General features: G+C 37.0%; 1 protein-coding gene across 1 annotated transcript in view; it reads left to right on the top strand.

Annotated features, from left to right (window-relative positions):
- The window catches only part of ZFP2 (ZFP2 zinc finger protein), a 53932-nt gene extending 31079 nt beyond the window's left edge, over positions 1-22853 (top strand). Inside the window, exon 6 of the mRNA XM_037817473.1 lies at positions 19188-22853. Coding sequence (XP_037673401.1) covers positions 19188-20587 — 1400 coding nt within the window. The 3' untranslated portion in view covers positions 20588-22853. The remainder of the gene's footprint in view (positions 1-19187) is intronic.
- Positions 22854-23397: the final 544 nt, after the last annotated feature.

Raw genomic sequence — 23397 nt, 5'->3', positions numbered from 1 at the left:
GTTCTAAGAGGGTTCAGAGAGTGCTCTGGAGATGGCAGAGTGCGAGTGCCACCCTGATGCTTGAAGAGGATGGAGCCGAGAACATGGTGGTCTCCCCAAAGCTTGGAGAGAGCAGGGCCACCGTGTAAACCCTTGGAGAGGGTGGGACTGCTGCTCTCCCAAGCCCCAAGGATAACATGTTTTCTGTAGATTACTCTGAGACTTTGAGATCTGATGGAGTTTGCCCTGCAGGTGGTCAGAACTGTTTGGAACCTTTGACTCTTGTTTTCCTTTCAGTTTCTCCCTATAGCAATGGGAATGTTTATCCTACCCTGTTCCTTCTTTGTATATTGCAAACAGATAACTTGTTCAACAGCCGGAGGGATATTTTGCCTTAGGACAAACCATGCCAGTACCGGATTTTGATAAGACTTTGTACTTAATATTGTTACTGAAATGACTTAAGCTTTTGTGATATTGTGATGGAATGAATGTATTTTGCATAGGGAAAGAGCATGTCTTTTGGGGGTCCAGAGGGTGGAGTGTGCTGGTTTGGATCTGTTACGTACCCCAGAAAACGCCATGTTCTTTTAATCCGTTCTTGTGGATGCGAATTCAAGGTGGGTCTTAATCCTTTACTGGAGTCCTTTAAGAGAGCTCACAGAGAGAGAGTTTAGAAAGGAAATAACCTAGGGAGAAGCAGGAAGGACCCACAGGAGAAGCTAAGAGAGAAATGCCCAGAGACATTGGAGGCAGCCGTTTTGAAACCAAAGCCCAGAAGAGAAGGCCCAGCAGACGTCGCCATGCACCTTCCCATATGACAGAGGAACCCCGGATGCCATCAGCCTTTCTTCAGAGAAGGTATCGCCCTGTTGATACCTTAATTGGGACATTTTCATGGCCTTAGAACTGTAAATTTGCAACCTAATAAAAGTCCATTAAAAAAGGCAGCCCATTTCTGTATACTGCACCCCAGCAGCTTTAGCAAACCAAAACACCCTCTTCCCTCTAATTTCTTCCCTTCTCCCTAATATAGGCACTTCAAAATTCTGTATCCACCTTCCACATCTCACTCCAAGCACTGAAATGTCTTTATACACATATTTCAATTTGTTGTTAAATGTTACCTGTCCTCCTTCTGGCTTCATGATTTCAGTCATTTATTCAACACATACTTAGGGAGTTACAGTATGTACTGGGTGCTGTGGTGCTGTTTTATGTGCTGGGGAAGCAGCACCACACAGAGAAGGGCTTCTGCTTCCATGGATCTTGCATTCTAGTTTGGAGGGACGGACACCAAACATGTAAACAAATAAATACATTAAGAAAAGCTCACATAAAAAGTGGTGTGAAAAATGTGACTGACAGGGATAAGATAATCCATGTATAAGACAGTGACTGGAATGGTGGTGACATCTGAACTAAAGCCTGAATGGTTAAAAGACTATACACCACGGAGATTTGTGGAAAGAATAAACAAATGGAAAAACAAGTGTGAAGTGTGGACACCTGTGTGGTTTGAAGAGCGAACTCAAGCCAGTGTGGCTGGAGTTTGGTGAGTATAGGAGAGTATATGGGTTGAGATGAGATGGCTAAGGCAGGCAAGGGCTAGATCGTGTCAGCTCTTGAAGGTCACAGTAAAGTTTGCATCTTAATTCTCTATTTAAGGGAAGTCAGTGAATGAAAATCTTGAACCAGGTGAGCTACCACTACCACACCACCGTAGACTATCCTGTCGCCCCCTAATATGTTTACACCACCACAATCCGAGCAATACTACAAAAACGTAAGTCAGGTGATGGCACTGCTCTGCTCAACCCCCACAGTGGCTCCCCACTGCACAGAGTAAAATCCAAAGAAGTTGACCCACCAGAACCTACCTGATGGGCCTTCTGTTACCCCTCTGACCTCATTTCCCACTGCTCTGCCATTGGCTCCCTCTGCCTCAGCCACACTATCTGGATTGCTCATCCTCCAACAGGTCAGGTCCAGTCCTGCCTCGGGACCTTAGCACTGCCTGTTCTCTGCGACACTTTCCCTCAGATACGCCTCTAAAGTCTTGGCTTAAATGTAACCTTTTCAGTGAGGCCTTTCCTGACTACCCTCTTTAAAATTGCAGAGCCCTCCTTTCACCCACCATACTCCCTATTTCCATTTTATTGCCCTGTTTTCCTCCATAGCATGACCACTTAAATTCTAAATATTTTACTTATTTAGTATGTTGATTGCCCTTCTTTTTCTCATTAAATTGCAATTTCCAAAGGGCAGAAATCTATTTTATACATTGCTGTATACTTAGTACCTTTAAAGGTGCTTGGGTCGATAAACATTGAATGAATGATTTGATTTATCCTGTACAGAAGATCATTCTGGCTGTTGTATAGAGGATGCATTGTAGGATGTTAAGAGTATAAGTACTAAGTCCAATATAGCAGTTATTGAAATCCTGAGGGGCAGGAGCAGCATAACTGTTTACTACAAGGGAATAGAAGAAGTATTAAAGGTGAGAAGGAATAAATCATCTTGCCCTAGGAAAAACACGACCTGCCACCCAACTCCTGTACCCCAGTTACTCGGCGAGCTCCTAGACTCTACCATGGCCTGTTCCAGCAGCAAGTACAGAAGGATCTGGGCTGTACCAGACATCCTGGTCCTGCTTATGTCCTGATGAGTGCTAAAATTATGTAAATCCTATTATCAGTTAGGAAAGGGTGAAAAAGTGTTCTAAGATAGTAAGGAAGTATGGGCTATCAATCGAAAGCCCAGTTTAGGAAAAGAAGAAAGGCAGAGAAAGATGTATATTACTCGACCTAAAATAATAATGGGAATGGTAATAGCTATCAGTCATCAGACCTTATTATGGCCAAATATAATGCTATGTACTTTACAGAGCCTTCATTTAGTGAAATAGCAAAATGGCATGGATCTGAAACATTGCCCAGATTTGGGAAGTTTTCAGCCATTTCTCCAAATATTTTTTTCTGCACAAAACTCTCTCTCTTCTCTTTATGGGATTCCATGGAAACTAATGTTCGACTTTTAGGTATTGTCGCATAGGGCCCTGAAGCTCCTGTCTATTTTTAAATCATTTAGATGGAAAAATTTGAATAATTTTGATGTACTTTGAAGTTTCAGGTACTCCTTCCTCTGTCACCTCCACTCTGCTATTGAGCCTATCTAGCATGTTTTTATTTTGTTTATTGTATATATTTTCTTATTTATGTAACTGTCCCTTTTTTATGTCTTTTTTTGCTGATTTTATTTCCATTTATTTCACATATTTCACCCTTGTTGGACCATTTTCATAATGTCTGCTTTAAAGTCTCTGACAGATGATTCCAGTATATATGTATATATATATGTGTGTGTGTATATATATATATATGTATATATATATATCCTCTCATTTGGCATCTGTTGATTATCTTTTGTCATAAAACTTGAAATTTTTCTGGTTCTTTGTGTTCTCAGTGATTTCAAATTGTATTGTGGACATCTTGAATATTATGTTATGAGTCTTTAAAAATCCTACAGAAAATATTGATATTTTTATTTTACCTAGCAGTTGACCCATTTGACTTCAGGCCACAAAGCTCCATCAGCTTTCTGTGGATTGTGGTTATGATGTCAGTTCAGTTTTGTTTTGTTTTCAATTTTTTTTCATTTTTTTCCCTTTATTAGAGAAGTTGTGGGTTTAGAGAGCAATCATGCATAAAATACTGGATTCCCTATACCACCCCACCACCAACACCTTGCATTGATGTGGAACATTTGTTAAAATTGATGATAGCACATTTTTATAATTATACTATTGTTTCAGTTTGCTAAAACTACTGGAATGCAATATACCAGAAATGGGTTGGCTTTTACAATGGAGATTTATTAGCTTACAAATTTACAGTTCTAAGGTCATGGAAATGTCCAAATTAAAGAAACAATAGGACAATACTTCTCTGAAGAAAGGCTGCTGGCATCTGGGGCACCTCTGTCCCATGGGAAGGCACATGGCCAGCATCTGCTGGTTCTTTTCTCCCTGGTTTTGTTGCTTTCAGCTTCTGGCTTCAGTGGCCTCCTCTCTCAGCTTCTGTGGGTGTCCTTGTCTCTCAGCTTCTCTAGAGTGTCTCTGAACTCTCTGGGCTTTCTCTGTGTGTCCTTTATCCTCTTATAAAGGATTGCAGTAAGGGGATTAAGACCCACCTTGAATGGGGTGGGTCACATCTCAATTGAAATAACCTAATCAAAAGGTCTCACCCACAGTAGGTTTGAACCCACAGGAATGGACTAAAAGAACATGGCCTTTTCTGGGGCACATAACAGCTTCAAACCACTGCAACTATTAATTAAAGTCCATGGTTTAACTTAGGGTCCACTGTTTCTGTAGTATAGTTCCATGGATTTTTAAAACATTTTTTATTCTGTTACCATGTATTTAATCCAATATTTCCCCTTTTAATCACATTCAGATATATATTTCCATGCTGTTAATTGCATTCACAATATTGTCCTACCAGCACCACCATTCTTTTCCAAAACATTTCCATCATTCCAAATAGGAATCTCACATTTTAAGCCTTAACTTCCTATTCCCTATCCCCACCCTATCCCCTGGTATCCTGTTTTCTAGATTCTGACACTGTGAGTTTACTTATTCTAATTTTTTCAAATCAGTGAGATCATAAATATTTGTCCTTTTGTGTCTGGCTTATTTCACTCAACATGATGTCTTCAAGGTTCATCGATGTTGTCACATGTATCAGGACTTCATTCCTTTTTACAGCTGAATAATATTCCATTGTATTATATACATTTTATTTTTCCCGTCATTGGTTGATGGACACTTGGGTTGCTTCCAGCCTTTGGCAATTGTGAACAATGCTGCTATGAACATCAGTGTGCAAATATCTGTTCGAATCCCTGCTTTCATTTCTTTGGGTATACCACTAGTATTAGATTGCCAGGTCATATGGAATTCTATACTTAGCTTTCTGAGGAAGTGCCAAACTGTCTTTCCCATTGGCTGCACCATTTTATACTGCCACATCATCTCCAACACTTGTTATTTTCCACTTTTTTAATAGCCACCATTCTAATGGGTGTGAACTGGTATCTCACTGTGGTTTAGATTTGCATTTCCCTAAATCGCCGATGAAGATGAACATCTTTCCATGTGCTTTTTAGCCAATTATATTTCTTCTGTGGGGAAATGTCTATTCATGTCTTTTTGCCCATTTTTAAATTGGGTTGTTTGTCTTTTGGTTGTTAAGTTGAAGGATATCTCTATATGTGCTCGATGTTAATCCTTTATCAGATATGTGGTTTCCAAATATAAATAGACCAATTCTATTCCCTTGGTCTGTGTCTCCTTTCTAATTTAGATGTCTTTTATTTCTTTTTCTTGCCTTATTGCTCTGGCAAGAACTTCCATTACAGTGTTGAATAATAGTGGTGACAGTGGGCATCCTTGAAGTGCTGTGTATTTGTGCCACGGTGCCTACTTTCAGGTTGCTGTTTGTTTTGAGTCTAGTATAGAGGGTACTTGAGGGGGAAAAAAAGATAAATTCCCTGTGGCTCAGTGGTACTTTGGATTTTGGTCTTCTTCCCCAATTTACCTGCTAGTATTTACTTTTCAGTCTTTAAATAATTGCTCCATGTATTCCTTTTCACTTCTGGCTTCATATAGTGGAAGAGACAAGGAGAAGTGTGCTTACTTCATCGCATCCAGAACTGGATCCTCCATGTTGGTTTTAATTGTATCTTCTTTTTCTAACCTGTAAGGTGCCAGTTCAGATCACTGATTATTCACCATCCCTATGTTCTTCACACCTCTTTGAAGTTATGCTTTTCAATCTAAGTATGACATTCTCTTCATTCTGAAAATAGTAGTATATTCTTTTTATTTTCATTCAATTTAAAATATTTTCTGATTTCCATTGTGATTTCTTCCTTGACTCATGGAAATTTAGTATGTCACTGCTTAATTCTAAACATTGGAGTTTAGATTTGAAGCATAATCCATTAACTCTTGTTTGTTGCCTGTAACAGTTTAAATGGTACCTGAATTCTCATCTCCGTAAAGATTTTAGAGAATTTGCACATGAAATCACCTGTGTCTAAGGTTCTTTTCGGGGGTCTCTGAAAACATTGTCTTTATCTTCCATGTTTTTTTGATTGGTGTAGATTTTTCTGTTTCTCTCAGTCTCTTCTGATAATGTATAGTTTTCTAGCAAAGTTGCTATTTGATCTAGGCTTTCAAATGTTTTAACCTATATTGAGCAAAGAATTCCCTTAATTCTTGTACTTTGTGTGTTGTGTATCAAGAATAGCAAGAGTTTGCAGTGTGGGTAACTTATTCAACTCAAATATCCAATTAATTTATTTCATGGTTTTGTATAATGTAACAACCTGAACAACTTGATTACAGTATATAGTGAATATTTTGAAGGTAGGACCATGTTTGGCACATAGAAGGCACTTATTAATTGTTAAGTAAATGTTAATTAGGATCTGTATTGTTTATTAAGCGATTGTCCTTCAACTCCAGAATTGCCTTTCTGTACCTTTGGAATGCTACAGGTGCTCTTCTGCACAGTACCTGGAACTATGTTTGGCACTTAGAAGGCCCTTAATAGTTACAAAATAAATGAGAAAATTGGTGAAATAGGTAAGAAGATACATATTGAATGTCTACTAGAACATAGGTGCTTCTTCCTCCCTCCTCCCTCTTCCCCCCCTGCCCTGCCCTCCCTTCCTTCCCCTTCTCTTTCTCTCTTTTAAATGCAATTTTATTGAGATATATTCACACAACATACAATCCATCCAAAGTATAGAATCATTAGCTCACGGTGTCATCACAGAGTTGTGCATTCATCACCACAGTCAATTTTTTAGAACATTTTCATTACTCAAAAAAAAAAAAGAAAGCCCAAAACATTCCATACCCCTTATTCCCCCCATTCTTTTTTTAAACAGTTTTATTCACACACCATGCAATCCGTCCTAAGTGTACAATCAATGGCTCTCAGTATAATTACATAGTTATGCATTCACCACTATAGTTAATATGAGAACATTCTCATTTCTTCCAAAGAAAAAATCCCATAGCCCTTCTATCTCCCTGTTATTGAGATGTAGCTTTGGTGTAGTGCCTGTTACCATTAATGTCAGAATATTACAATGTTACTGTTTGCTATAGACCTCATTTACATGAAGTGTATTTTTTCACATATAACACCCTAGTATTAACACCTTGTAATAGTGACATATGTTTGTTTTAGTTCATGTAAGACCTTTCTTATATTTATGCAGTTAACCACCATCATTGCCCATTCAGTTTCACTAAGGTATACAGTCCCAGTTTTTATCCCCTAGCTTTCCTTCTGTGGCATACACAACTCTAGCCTTCCTCTTTCAACCATACTCATACCCAGCTGTGTTAACTACACTTACGGTATTGTGCTACCATCACAGAGTATTCTGCTATCCATTTCCAACCCTTTACAATCAACCGTATTGAGCATTCTGTTCAATTCTTATTGAACATTGATCGACTGCCCAATCTCTGCCCTCTTTCTATCTCCTGATACCTATGCTTTTGACTTTAACTCTGAGTTTGCTCATTACAGTTAGTTTGTATTAGTGAGACTGTACAATATCTGTCCTTTTGTTTCTGGCTATTTCACTCAACAGAATGTCCTCAAGGTTCATTGACCTTGTTGCATGCCTCACAATTTCATTCCTTTCTGCAGCCACACAATACTCCATCGTATGTATACACCACTCATCAGTAACTGAACTCTTGGGCTGCCTCCATCCATTGGCAATCGAGAAATGCCGTATACACTGGTGTGCAATTGTCTGTTCGTGTCCCTGCCTTCAGTACTTCCAGGTACACACCTTGTAATGGGATTGCTAGATAATATGGCGATTCTGTACTTAGCCTCCTGAGGAGCCACCACACTGCCCTCCTTAGGGGCTGCACAATTCTACTTCCCTCCCAACAGTGAACCTCTTTAGGAGTGTCCATTATTGACAGAATATAATTAGATTTACTTTTGAAACAAATTAGTAAGTTTCTATTGGTTTAACGGAAATGTTTGCTTTTCTTTTTTGTTTTCTAGCTTAGGTAATATGATCTGGGCTGTCTGTTTTGTGTGATTCTTGGTTTGCGCCCCTTGCCTTCCCTGTTAATTTGGAAAGCATATAGTTCTTTATAGCTTCACTAGTCATTGCCTTTTTAGTTTTAAATAATATTCTAAATCTTGTATTTCTTAGTTTAGCACTTTAGAAATAAAACCCAGTGTCTTTTCTTCTTAAAAAGGAAATTAGTACACCTATGTTATCCCTGTTTTAGTTCTCATTTCTGTTTGCAAATGTTGTCCAGTCTGCTATCATCAGATATTATTTTTGTTATATTAGCTTTTCCTTAATAACTTTTATCAATTGCCATCACTGTATTTCAGTATTTACCAGTATTGTTTATTCTGTGCTTATGTAGATTCAAAGTTTTACTGCCAGCCTTTTTACACCCAGACTTCCCCATTCAAAAGTTCACTTTTTGTTCATCTTTATTTTGACCAAACTGAATCTTTAAATAAAATTTCAGGAATAGTTTAGTAGAACTATAATTACTAAAACTTTCATATTTAAAAATGTATTTTGGTTTTCTCTGCACATGTATATAGTACTGGACATTCTGAATTCTTTGGTCCATCGGTCTTTCCTCAGTCCTGTGTAGCTATGGCTTTGTTGTCTTTTGGTATCTTGTGTTCCTGGGGAGATTTCTTAGGCAAATTTTTAAAAAATTGTAGGTAGTCTATTTTTTTTCTTTTTCTTAAGCAGCAAGTATTCAGAACAAACTTCTAAAATAGGTCTTTAAATTCCAAGAAGCTATACTGAGTCTTTGACATATTGCTCTTTTATTTTCTGTAATATGTAATGATGTTTGAGCTAAAAATAATTACTGTTTGCCAGTATAACAAATACATTTTTTTGACTCCCAAGTTATCTGTTTATTTATCTATGTTCTGTTCATTATTCTTCTGTACATACTTGTTAACAATATAGAAGAATTATGACAGGTCACATTTGGTTGTACACTTGTCAGTTAACATTTAAAGATATTATCTGATTTAACCTAGATATCATAATTATTTTTAGATTTCTATGAAAAAACAGAAGTTAAAAATTAGAATTTTCAGCCAAGCCAGTTTTTACCTCATAAATATGTGCATGTGCTACAGAACTGATCTCCCTGCCTACAACTCATTACAAAAGTCTGCATTCAGCAGTTCCAGATCACCTCACAATCCTACATTTTAATTTCTTTTTCATTAATATATCAAAAGGAAAAATTCTGAATTCATGTCTGAATTTTGTTGTAAAGCATTCTTGATAGTTATTTTCCCCAGACTGATATTCCTGGTGTGAACTCCAGCTGAACAATTTTTCACCTTCATTTTAGTGTTGACATTTCCTCAGTATGGGAAACTTAACATTGATGGGGAAATTGAAAACACCAAAGACTTTCCTTCATTCCATATATACGTAGAATGCATTATACAATGTGAAACTTCACCTGTATTCTACACATTGCTTTGTAAGTAAAGAATTTCTCACATTTTTTTCATTGAGTAGTCACTCCATCAAATATTATATCTTGTTCTCCTAGAATATCCTCCTCATAGTAAGGATATTTCTGTTCATTTTTATGGTTTAGGAGTTATTCCTACTCCGAGCTGTACTTGTATACTGAAAGATGGAGCTAAGCTGAAATTTATTATAGGTAATTACAGACTTTGAGTTTATTCTAAAATAGTAAAATCATGTTATTTAAAGATTGATTGTAAATAAAAGCATTTACCCATTTATTACATTGAAATATTTATTACACTCCTGTGTGAATTCTTTTATTTTAAATGTTAGAGCTGTGGCTGAACACTCTTCCATACACAAAACATATTTAATGAGTTCTCTGATGTCCAATAGCAGAATAATGTCTAAAGGTTTTCCTACTTAGATGGGAGAAATGTTTTCTCCCCAGTGTTAATTACCTTACATCATCTGAGATTATCAGTGAAGCATTTCCCACATACATGGCAGGTGTATAGTTTCTTCTCACTGTGAGTTCTTTCATGTAACCTAAGTTTACCACATAAATGGGAGGATTTCTGACATAGATGACCGACTTAAAGTTTCTCCCCAGTGTGAGTTCTCTCATGTTGCCTAAGTTTTCCATGTAGATGGAAGGATTTCCCACATGATTGGCCAACTTATGGTTTCTCCCCAGTGTGAGTTTTCTCATGTTCCTAAGTCTATCATGTATGTAGAAGGATTTCCTGCATAGATGGCAGACATGTGGTTGCCCTGCAATGTGAATTCTTTCATGTCACCTAAGTTTACCACAAAAACTGAAGGATTTCCCACATATATTGCAGACATTAGGTTTCTCCCCACTGTGACTTCTTTCACATTGCCTAAGGTTACCACAATGACTGAAGGATTTCCCACATATATAGCAGATATTGGGTTTCTCCCCAGTGTGACTTCTTTCATGTTGCCTAAGGGTACCACAATGACTGAAGGATTTCCCAGATATATTGCAGACATATGGTTTCTCCCCAGGTGAATTCTTTCATGTTGCCTAAGGTTACCACAATGTCTGAAGGATTTCCCACATATATTGCAGATATTGGGTTTCTCTCCAGTGTGAATTCTTTCATGTCACCTATGGGTACCACAATGACTGAAGGATTTCCCACATATATTGCAGATATTGGGTTTCTCCCCAGTGTGACTTCTTTCATGTTGTCTAAGGGTATCACAATGACTGAAGGATTTCCCACATATATGGCAGACATATGGTTTTTCCCCAGTGTGAATTCTTTCATGTTGCCTAAGGGTATCACAATGACTGAAGGATTTCCCACATATATTGCAGATATTGGGTTTCCCCCAGTGTGAATTCTTTCATGTTGCCTAAGTTTACCATATTGAATGAAGGATTTCCCACACATATTTCAGATATATGGTTTCTCCCCAGTGTGAATTCTCTCATCCTGTCTGAGGGTAGAACTATCAGTGAAGTCTTTCCCACATACATGGCAGACATATGCATTTACTTCAGTATGAGTTCTCTCACATTGTCTGAGGGTGCTATTAGCCATGAAATCTTTTCTACATCTGTGGCAGGCATATAGATTCTCCACATTGTGAATTCTTTCATGTTGCCTAAAGTTAAAACTTTGACTGAAGGAATTTCCAAACAGATGGCAGACATATGGATCCTCCACAGTGTGAATTCTTTCATGTTGTCTGAGGGTAGAACTACCAGTGACATCTTTCTCACATAGATGGTAGCCATGTGGCTTTTCTCCAGTGTGTAGTTTCTCAAGTTGCCTAAGACCAGAATTATTTATGAAGACTTTTCCACATAGATGCCAGTTATATGTCTTAAGTCCACTTTGAATTTTCTTATTTTGACCAATGAATGAATGATAATTGAGAACTCTTTGAAATTGTTTACATTGGGTTTCTTTCCCATGCCAGTCATTGTGAAGTGAGAGAAATATTCTCCCAAATCATCACTTTCAAGGGGATCCTCTTCAGTGTGAGAAATCTGCTTTGGTTGGTAGATATGTCCTTCTTAGAGATACATTGCATGGTTATTTCTTCTTTTTTATGGTCATTTTCCCTGCCTGGACTCTGTATTTAGAGAAAACTTAATCCTTCTCTCCACAGTTCTCCTTGTTCTGACTGTGAAAGCACTTCTGATATGCAGACCTGATACCCCATGAACACCAAATGATTCATATTCTCCAACATAACATCTCTGAAAATCTTTCTCTGGTTCATGTCCAGCATGGCCCACTCTTCCTTGGTAAAGTTGATAGTTACATCATTGAAGGTCACTGATTCCACTGGTTTCATTGTCAGTTGTTCTGCACCAACTGTCTTCCTCTGGGTTTTCACTCTCTGTCCAAGCACTAAGCATCCAAGCTCTGAAGGCATGTGGATGGCACCTGCTCACTCCCAGGCTGCATTTCAAAATGGCATTCTCCAAAATGTCTCTTGGCTTAGCTTCTCATGGCAAACTCTGGGCTAACATCTCTGAAGCATCAGAAAAATCTGTTTTCGGTGGCTGTCTTGAAAATGTCTCTCTCAGCTATAGCACTGAGATCCTTCTTTCTTAGCTCTTGTAGAATTCCAACAAATACATTTTGTTGTTCTCATTTTTTTGAAATATATTATATATGCAGAAGAGTGGGTAAAATACCTGTACTATTTATTCAACAAAAACCTAAATAGTGTTTACTATGTGCCAGATAGTAACTGCTCTTCTAAGCCCATTATAGATATTAACTAATTTAGTGCTTATATCAACCCTCTGAGATAACATTAACAGATGAGGAAACTGAGGCATAGAGAGGTTAGGTAACCTGCCCCAAGGTTACACAGACAATAGTTGTAGAACTGGATTTGAGCCAGGTAGTTTGTCTCCACAGCAGCTGTCTTGATCACTACACTGTGCTGCTTCTCTATATAGTTAATAATTAATGAGGAATAAATAATGCAAACACCCAGGTACCAGGATCCATATTAAGAAATAGAACATTACTAGTATACTAGAAGCACTTTGTGTGCACCTACTCATTCACATCCTCTTACCTCTATCCAAGACATACCATTATTCTGACTTCTGTGATAATTTCCTTTCCTGACTTTTCATTATACTATTATCATTCGTAAATGAATCTTCTAAACAATATTTAGTTTTAATCCATTTTAAACTTTATCTAAATGGAACTTACTATATATATTTTTCTGACTTTGCATAAAATTATTTATTCATCCATAATTATATTTGTAACTTTAACTTATTAACATTCATTAGCTGTCAGTTATTCCATTATATAAATATGTGAGAATTTAGTTACCCATTCTATTGTTAATGGATATTTGGGTTGTTTTCAAAATTTGCCAGTGTGAACAATGCTAGTTAGAAAAATCAATTCTGATGTACCTTTGCAAGGTAGACTTATCTAAGTATATATATGCAGTAGTGGACTTGCTAAATCATACTCAGTGTGGCTATTCTGCATTATGGGATAGTGCTAAACTGTTCTTTAAGTACCAAACCAGTTTTCACTTCCACTAGCAGTATTTTAAAGTTCTGCATTACTGCTTATCCTTGACAAAGTTATCTGAAATTGTCAATCTGAATGCTTAAATTTTGTTATTCAAGTATATTTGATAATATCTCCTTGTGGTTTTAATCTGCCTTCCATCTGCGTTGATATTTACTCACCATTCAGGCTGCTTTTTCTTAAATGCCTGTGCAAGCCCATTTTTCTCTTGTGCCCTATGTCTCTCGGTGTTTCCTAGACATTTTTTGCCACGTCTACATTGTTGCAAACATCTTCTCACATTATGCAGCTTTTTTTTTACTTTATGATATTTTTCTCCATTTTAGTAAATTTTTTCTTTTTAGAGAAGTTGTAGGTTTACAGAAAAATCATGCATAAAATACAGAGTTCCCATATACTACCTTATTATAAATACCTTGTGTTAGTATAGAACATTTGTCACAATTCATAAAAGAACATCTTTATATTTGTACTATTAACTATAGTCCATCTTTATGATATCTTTTGATGGTTGGAAGCATTTATTTATTCGCCCAAAGTTGATTCTTCTTCATTTTCTGTTTCTTTTTTCCTCCCTCATCACCTCTCCTGTCTTTATTATTTAAAAATTTTATTTCTTGAACCTCTATATAGTTTCTAAATTTGGTCTTTTCTGGGTGGTATCACCTGTCTTTTTTTTTTTCCATTGTTTTATTAGAGCATTCGTAGGTTTACAGAGATACCATGCAGAAAGCACAGAGATCTCATATACTCCCCCACACATGCAGCTTTCCCTATTAACATTTTGCATTACTGTGGTACCATTGTTACACTTGATGAAGCAATATCATTACAATTTTACAGGTAACTATAGTCCTCACTGTATATTAGAGTTCACTCTTTGTGTTTTACAGTTCTATGTTGTTTTTATTCTGGTAACATATATACAGTCTAAGATTTCCTACTTTACCCACCTTCAAGTATACAATTCAGTGGTGTTAGTTATATTCAGTGTTGTGCCTCCGTCCCACCATCCATTACCAAAACTTTTCCGCCACCCCAAACAGAAACTCCATACCAGTTAAGCATTAACTCCTCGTTCCCCACCCCCCAACCAGCCCTGGTAGCCTATATTCTAGTTTTGAACTATGGATTTGCATATTCTAGTTATTTCATTATAAGTGAGATCATACAATATTTGTCCTTCTGTGTCTGGTTTATTTCTCTCAAAATGATGTCTTCAAGGCTCATCCATCTTGTAGCATGTAAGAGAACTTTATTCCTTTATATGGATGAAGAAACATTCTCCTATATGTATATACCACATTTTGTTTATCCATTCATCAGCTGATGGATACTGGGTTGCTTCTACTTTTTGGCAATTGTAAATGATGCCTCTGTGAATATTGGTCTGCCAATGTCTGTTTGAGTCCCTGCTTTCAATTCTTTTGAATATATACCTAGAAGTGGGATTGCTGGATCATGTGAAATTCTATATTTAACTTTCTGAGGAACTGCTAAAATGTTCCCCACATGGCTGCACCATGTTACATTCCCACTTATAGCACACAAGGGTTCCTGTTTCTCCACATCCTCTCCAAAACTTAATTTCCTTGTTTTTTTTAATAGTAGCCATTCTAGTGGGTGTGAAATGGTATCTTGTTAGGGTTTTGTTTTGTATTTCCCTAATGCCTAATGATGTTAAGCATCTTTTCATGTGCCTATTGGCCATTTGTGTATCTTCTTTGGAGAAATGTCTATTCATGTCTTTGCCCGTTTTTTAAATGGGGTTGTCTATTTGTTGTTGAGTTGTAGGAATTCTTGATACATTCTGGATATTAAAACCCTATTAGATATATGGTTTCCAAATATTTTCTCTCATTCTGGAGGTTGTCTTTCTTGATAAAATCCTTTGATGTACAAAAGTTTTTGATTTGATGAGGTCCCGTTTATCTGTGTTACTTTTGTTGCTCATACTTTTGGTGTAATAATTTAAGAAACCATTGCCTAACACAGGCCATAACAGGCCCTATGTCTTCTTGTAGTTTTATAGTTTTGGTTCTTATATTTGGGTCTTTGATTCATTTTGAATTAACTTTTGTATATGGTGCAAGGTAGGAGTCTACTTGCATTCTTTTGCATCTGGCTATCCAATTTTCCGACCATCATTTTTTGAAGAGACTATTCTTTCCCCATTGTGTGGACTTGTCATTGTTCTCAAAAATCAGTTTGCTATTAGATATGAGGGTTTATTTCTGAACTCTAAGCTTGATTCTATTGTTCTGAATGTCTGTCCTTTTGCCAAATGTGTATTGTTTATTTATCTTTGAATAGAGGCAGTTCTGTCTGGACTTTGTATTTGTCTAAGATTAATGTGAACGGATTTTCCTTTGCTCTCCATGGTGTTTACTGGGTAGCACTTTAAATGTTCCCAAAGAACTTGAGTTAGATAGCTGGATATGATGATAGTATGCTGGGGCAAGAAGCACCCTCCAATTCATGTGTTGCCTATTGATATTTTTGTATTCAGTAGGTCCTCTGTTTAGGGTTATTTGGTGGTGTGTGTGTTTTGGAGGTAGAGCCAGCCTGACCTTCCACTTTTTGCCTCTTTTTATATATGCAGATCAGGTTGATGGGAGGAGACTGAGTTAATGCATATCCCTCACTTCAAAGTAAAACCCCATGGCTCACAGGTCTTTGGTTGTTGGTGCAGTGTTGATCTCTGCTCTTTTGACTTTGGTCAATAATTGTAAAGCAGATTGCAGTTTCCTGTCTTCTGCCCCTCAGTGCCTCCAGGCCATTTCATCTGAGATAAGAAATGGGATCTGAGAAAATAAATCTAAGCAGCTATGAGGTCCTTCCTTCAGCCCTCTCCCAGGCAGTTCAATAGACTCCTCCCTGGACTGCACCTGCCACCAATTCTCATCTTTCAAGAATGGAGATTTGGGAAAGGGCCAAGCTCTTTAGGATTCTCTTACCTTCACAAGAAATGTACAGTCCCCTTAAAGGTTAGAGGGAGAAAAGCATTCCACGATTTTGTTATCTTCCATTAAGAGCTGAATTTTCATTCACTGGTTTGTATTATGAGATTGTGACTATTTCCTAGTTTAATTATATAAGGTATAACTTATTTTAGTTCATTTTGGTACATTTCAGGGATGGGAAGTACATGAATGGACACTTATTCCACCACCAGTTGAGGAAAATATACTGTTTTTCTAACTCTAATCTCATTCTCAATCCTTGGTCTGAATCTGGGGATTTGGAGAAAAATGAAGATATTATTTTCATTGTATTTACAATGCCAGGAAAATAGTGGCTTACTCAGTGGCTTTGATAATTACACAGGTTCCTCTTTTATTCTTTTAACAAATATTTTTTTAAAAATATTCATGTCCCTTTAGAAATTAAGAATGCCTTTACCATTTTTTATCTATCAGATTGACAAAAAGTGGGCCATTCACTGTATGAGAAATTAGCTATTCTCAAAAATCTTCAGGGTAACAAAATATGGTGTAACAATTTTTTACAGCAATTTTGGCCATAGGTATAAAAATAAAATGTAAACCTTTTTATCCAGCACTTTGGCTTCTAAGGATTTATCCTACAGGTATCCTCCCACTAGTATGTAAATATATGCACAAATATATTAATTGTGCCATTATTTGTAATAGCAAAAACAAAACTGAACCTAAACTAGGAAACAAACTAAATATCCATGAGTAGAAAATCAGTTAAATAAATGTTACAATGAACAGGGGAATGTTAATTGCTTTAAAAGCTTTTTGGAAATACTGCCAAGATACTTTTTTATGTAAAAGTATAAACTAGAAAGAGAAGTTACAGAAGAGTAGTCCTAATATAATCCCAATTGTGAGTTTTTAAAAAGAGACTTATAAAATTATATTTTATATATAAGTGCATGAGATTTTGTATGCCTATGTGTATTTATACACTTTGGCATAGAAAGTTTCCAGGATGATGCTTAAGAAACTGTTAAAACTGTTTGCCTTTGGGCACTGGAGAATGGAGGGGTCTCTATTTTTTTTCACCTTACAGTCCTTTATGCTGATTAAATTTTTACCATGCACAAGAGTTATTTTCATAATAATATATTTTTAAATGTAGCTCATAAAGAGAAAATTATCCTCATTTAGAGAAAAATAATGATGATAAGAAGATAACCCATAGCCAAATGAAATGATCAACCATTAATACTTATATATGAGTTAAGCTACAAATCTGCATGGTGTGTAGTAAATTAGAGTGTAGTAAAAGAAGCATCAAGCAGCCCTGGATTTGATTCTGGTTCTGCCACTGTGAGCTGTATGTCCTTGGGCAAATTAATTCACTTTGCTAAGCCTTAAGTTTCCTTGTATTTAAAAAAAAGGTAATACTAACAAACTCATAGTACTATTTTGATGACTAAATGATATATAATACATGTTACAGATTGTGTTTGAGATGCCAGAGAAAGGGAAGACACCATAATCCTTAGTTAAGAGAATTTTTAAAAGTACATGGCTCGAGCTAGTCCCTGAAAGACGTTTAATCCTTGATAGTAACAAAGGAGATTGTAGCACATTTGGGGGACATCTGGAAGACTGACCTAATTGGGATGGGGCCTCTCTGTTGATAAATAGTATTAAGAAAAAGTAGTATTATTTTAAAAACTAGGTTTCTAAATCATTACATGGGAGTCTGCAAAATTTTGATCATGAGGAATAACAATTGGAGTATGGAAAACTGCAAAAGAGCATTGGTCTTCTATAGGTTAGGACCAGAAGAGAATGGACAAGAGTATAGAAAATTTAGGATTCAGGTCTGCATAGCTAGCAGATACCACAGCCAGTTTACAAGGACTCACAAGAAGCAAACATAGAATAAAGTATTTGGGAATCAGTATGTCAGGCTATAGGTCTTCGTGGGCACATTTTAGGATTTGCAAACAAGTCAGATTGATTCTTAGATAAGAGATCCTAAGCCTCCTTCATATTTGTAATGATTGTGGCAGGACCTGGGCCCATAAACTGTACAACTGTAAAGCTTCCATTTATTGAGGATTTACTGTATACCTGCCTTGATGCTAAAGTGTTTACATACATTTAAGCTCTACAGAAACCTTTATTTCCCCCTTTATAGAGATGAAGAAACAGGTTCAGAAAAGTTAATTAACTTTCTCAAAGTCTCATAACTAGTAAATGTCAGAACTAGGATATAAACGAAGGTTTATAGACTCCAGAAAATGAACTTTCTACCTTTGTACAACACTGTCTATCACAGGCTCTGTGCCAGAATAATTACAGCTAAACAGACTTGAGCTTCTTAATGTAAATAAGGAAGAAGGAAAGCTGTTGAGACAAACAGCACTATGGACATTATAATTACCATTTTGTAAAGTATCAAGTTTGTTCTAGTACTGTATTTTCCAAACAGGTATGTTCTCAAAGAGTAATTTAAATTCACTGTCTCACTTAATCCTTCTCAGATTATTTTTATCCTCAATTTATATGTGTGAAAACTTGGGTACAGAGAAACAAGTAAACTAATTCCGAGGGTAAGTGTAACAGAGTTAGGGTTCGAACCCAAGTTTTTCTGTCTCCAAAGTTAACATTCTTTTCACTGTGACACACTGTAATGTTCTAGGAAGATTAATTTGGTGTCAGAGTTACAGGGTGCCTTGGAGGAGGGAAGAAGCTGCTGGCAGGAATACCGTGTACAACGTGGTAGGGCTTTCTGATCTGCTTACCCCAATCCTAGGTTTTCTGTTTATTTTTCCTTAGTTCCATCCTCTTTATTTAGTCTACTCATATGGTCAGTGATCGCACTGTCCATCCTTCTTGAATGGGCTCTCTCCTATCTCTTTTTACACACTGGATCTGCTACCACCTGCCTCTCATTCGCCTCTTAGCTATAGGCTGGTTCACTCCTCTTTTCCTCTCTTGCTATTTGTAGAGACATCTTTGAAAGCTCTCATACGTGGCCTGTAGTTACTCTTAGTTTCATTCTCTCATTTCCCATCTTACACAGTTTTCAGTCTCCCAGCACAGGAATCAGTGTGCATTTGAATTTTTTTATTTTTTTCAGACTGGGAAACAAGACTTGAAACCAAAGAGTCAACTCCAAAGCCCAACATTACTGAAGATGTATCCCATGGGGTAACAACGGAAAGGGAAGGTCTCTGGCATTCTGCTTTAGGGGAAGCCTGGGAAACTGGTGACTGGTTAGAGGGGCAACAGAGAAACCAGGATAGACATCTGGGCCAAGTGGCAGTTTCCTGTAATGAGACGCTCACTGAGAAGAGGGTCTGTGGAAGTAATGAATTTGAAAGATGTTCCAGTCAGAGTTCAGTCCTTGATATACAACCAAATATTCCTGTAGGAAAGAGGCCACATAATTGGAATTTGCATGGGAAAGATGCCAAACAAAATTCTGAATTATTTAAAACTCAGAGAATGTTTGTAGTGAAGAAACTCTATGAATGTAATGAGTGTGGGAAAGCCTTCAGCCAGAGCTCATCACTACTTAAGCACCAGAGGATTCATACTGGGGAGAAACCCTACAAGTGTAACATGTTTGGAAAGCACTTCATTGAACGTTCCTCTCTTACTGTTCATCAAAGAATTCATACAGGAGAGAAGCCCTACAAATGTAATGAATGTGGGAAGGCCTTCAGTCAGAGCATGAACCTTACTGTTCATCAAAGAACTCATACTGGAGAGAAACCCTATCAATGTAAAGAATGTGGAAAAGCTTTCCATAAGAATTCTTCTCTTATTCAACATGAACGAATTCATACTGGAGAAAAGCCCTACAAATGTAATGAATGTGGGAAAGCTTTTACCCAAAGCATGAATCTTACAGTCCATCAGAGAACTCATACAGGAGAAAAACCCTATGAATGTAATGAATGTGGAAAAGCCTTCAGTCAGAGCATGCATCTTATTGTACACCAGAGAAGTCATACCGGAGAGAAACCCTATGAGTGTAGTGAATGTGGAAAAGCCTTTAGTAAGAGCTCAACACTTACCCTACATCAGCGAAACCACACTGGAGAAAAACCCTACAAATGTAACAAATGTGGGAAATCCTACAGCCAAAGTACATACCTCATAGAACATCAGAGACTTCATTCTGGAGTTAAACCCTTTGAATGTAATCAGTGTGGAAAAGCTTTCAATAAGAATTCATCCCTTACTCAACACTGGAGAATTCATACTGGAGAGAAACCGTATGAGTGTATGGTTTGTGGAAAGCATTTCACTGGCCAATCATCCCTTACTGTACATCAGGTTATTCATACTGGAGAAAAACTTTATGAATGCAGTGAATGTGGAAAAGCCTTCAGCCAGAGTGCATACCTTATTGAGCATCAAAGAATTCACACTGGTGAGAAACCCTATGAATGTGATCAGTGTGGAAAAGCCTTCATTAAAAATTCATCCCTTATAGTGCATCAAAGAACTCATACAGGAGAGAAACCCTAACAATGTAATGAATGTGGAAAAGCTTTCAGTCGGAGTACAAACCTTACACGCCATCAAAGAACTCATACCTGAAAAAACTTCTCACTGGAATAAATATGGAAAAACCCGTCACCATGATTAACTCTTAAGTAATAAGATAAGTCATAATGCAGAAACCTAATAAATTTAACAATTAGGGAATTTAGTTGAAGTATAATGTACCATAGCAGACACTACAGATCACTGCAAAGAAAATATAAAAATGGAGAAAAGTGGTAATATTTTCTGTGTATGAGCAAGTTTAAGTAGGTAATGTTCTAACAAAAAGGACTAATGCTAATATAAGTTCTATTATTGTATAGTACTGAAGAGATTTTTATGTTTAATTGATTCTCCTTTGGACATCAGAAACTTCATACCAGACAGAAAATGTGAGAGTGCTTAAGTAGAGAGCTAAAAGACCCGGGGTCTAGTCTCTGATCTGCCACTAAATTGGGCAAGTCATCTATTCTCACAGGTCATAGTTTTATCTGACACATAAGAGATTTTGCATTTAGAAGGTTTCCAGGGTCTCTATCAGCTCCAAAATGCTACAAATTTATAAATAACAATGATTGCTGGAAAATCCTTGCTCTTTTACCAAGTAGTATGATATTTTTTAGATGTTTCTATTCCACAGATTTTCCACAGGAAACTGATTTCCTTGGATGTTTTGAGTCAAAATTCTCTGCAACTACTGACCCCTGTCATTCCTCTATTCCCCTCCTCTCCACCTGTATTATCTTCTTTCCTAAAATATAGGCTGGTTGCTACCAGCTGATAGAATAATTGTACAGATCTAAATGAGACAGTATGCTGTTTTGAGTTCTAAATTAATAGTCATTAAACTATCAAATAAGCTGATTCTTTAGAAAACAATATAACTTCATACAGATTTTAAGTGCATAGGAATCAAATAAACACCTATCTATATATATATTCTGAATCTAAAAGGGGAAAGGAGAAGGGAGGCAGAGGCTGAACACTTAGAGACAGAGAAATTTGACATAACGTTAACAAAATATTTGTAACTTAAAACATTAAAACAATATAGGGAAATTTCATAGGTTTTAAAGTTACAAAATTAGGTAAATTTATTTCACACAAAGTTAATGAATGGTAAATATGTGCTAGACATGAAGCTATGCATTAGAAATATAAAAATAAATATGTACCTTGTTCCCAAGGGCTAAACTAAGACAGTGGCAGTGGGATGGGAGAAGACAGGAAGAATTTAAGTGATAATGAGTCAGAATGTAAATAACTTGGTAGCTGACTAAATGTGGGTAGTTGAGTGAAAAATAAGAGTCTGTGGTGGCTCGAGTTTCTTATTTGGAGGGAGAGCAGTGCTATGATTACAGTAAAAGACAGAGACACAGAAAGCTGACCAATTTTGTGAGGGCAATGATAAGTTCTGTTTTTTGGCATTTTGATGACTGCGAGACATCCAAGTGAAGAATCCTGATAGATGGCAGAATACGTACGAAGTAGCGATAACAGTACCCCTAGATTAATGTCACTGAATGGGGTAAGTGGAGGAAGAGGAATCAGCAGAAGGTGAAAGTAAACAATGGCTGGGTGGGTGGGGGGATCAGGATAAAACAAAAGTTAAAGGAAGAGAATTTTAATAATAAGAATAGGAATAGTTAATATTGTCAGTGCTACTGAGGGGTAAATTAAGACATAGGACTATGTCCTTGGTTTGGATTATTGATAACCTCTGTTAATTTCAGTGGATTGAAGAGTGAATTAAAGGTAGAAAAGGACTTCATAATTTGAGAAAGGAGAGACTTGACAAAAGGTATCTGGAGAGGAGGGTATGTCAATCAAAAGATATTTTGGCTACTAATAACAGGAAGCACCATTAACAATGGCTTAACCAAACAGATTTATTTTTCTCACATAACAAGTCTGCAGGTGTTAGCATTGGTTCAGAGACAAAACAGTATCTTGAATTCCATGGATTTTCCATCATGGTCACATGATAGCTGCCATAGCTTCAGGTAAAACATCTGATTTCAAGGCAAGAAGGAGCTTGGATAGCACCAGCATCATCTAGGCCCTTTGTTGGAAAAACATTTCCCAGTAGGCAAAGAAAGGAGTTTTAAGAATGGTGTTGACCCCTACGTGGGATCAGACACCCAGGGGAGTGAATCTCCCTGGCAACGTGGAGTATGACTCCCGGGGAGGAATGTAGACCTGGCATCGTGGGACGGAGAACATCTTCTTGACCAAAAGGGGGATGTGAAAGGAAATGAAATAAGCTTCAGTGGCAGAGAGAATCCAAAAGGAGCCGAGAGGTCACTCTGGTGGGCACTCTTACGCACACTTTAGACAACCCTTCTTAGGTTCTAAAGAATTGGGGTAGCTGGTGGTGGATACCTGAAACTATCAAACTACAACCCAGAACCCATGAATCTCGAAGACAGTTGTATAAAAATGTAGCTTATGAGCGGTGACAAGGGGATTGGGAAAGCCATAAGGACCACACTCCACTTTGTCTAGTTTATGGATGGATGAGTAGAAAAATAGGGGAAGGAAACAAACAGACAAAGGTACCCAGTGTTCTTTTTTACTTCAATTGCTCTTTTTCACTCTAATTATTATTCTTGTTATTCTTGTGTGTGTGCTAATGAAGGTGTCAGGGATTGATTTGGGTGATGAATGTACAACTATGTAATGGTACTGTAAACAATCGAAAGTACGATTTGTTTTGTATGACTGCGTGGTATATGAATATATCTCAATAAAATGAAGATTAAAAAAAAAAAAGAATGGTGTTGATTTGGCCA

Source organism: Choloepus didactylus, chromosome 24 (genome assembly GCF_015220235.1).
Source record: "Choloepus didactylus isolate mChoDid1 chromosome 24, mChoDid1.pri, whole genome shotgun sequence".
NCBI lineage: Eukaryota > Metazoa > Chordata > Mammalia > Pilosa > Megalonychidae > Choloepus > Choloepus didactylus.
Note: the sequence above shows the minus strand (reverse complement) of the source record. Positions and strands in the feature narration are given on the sequence as shown.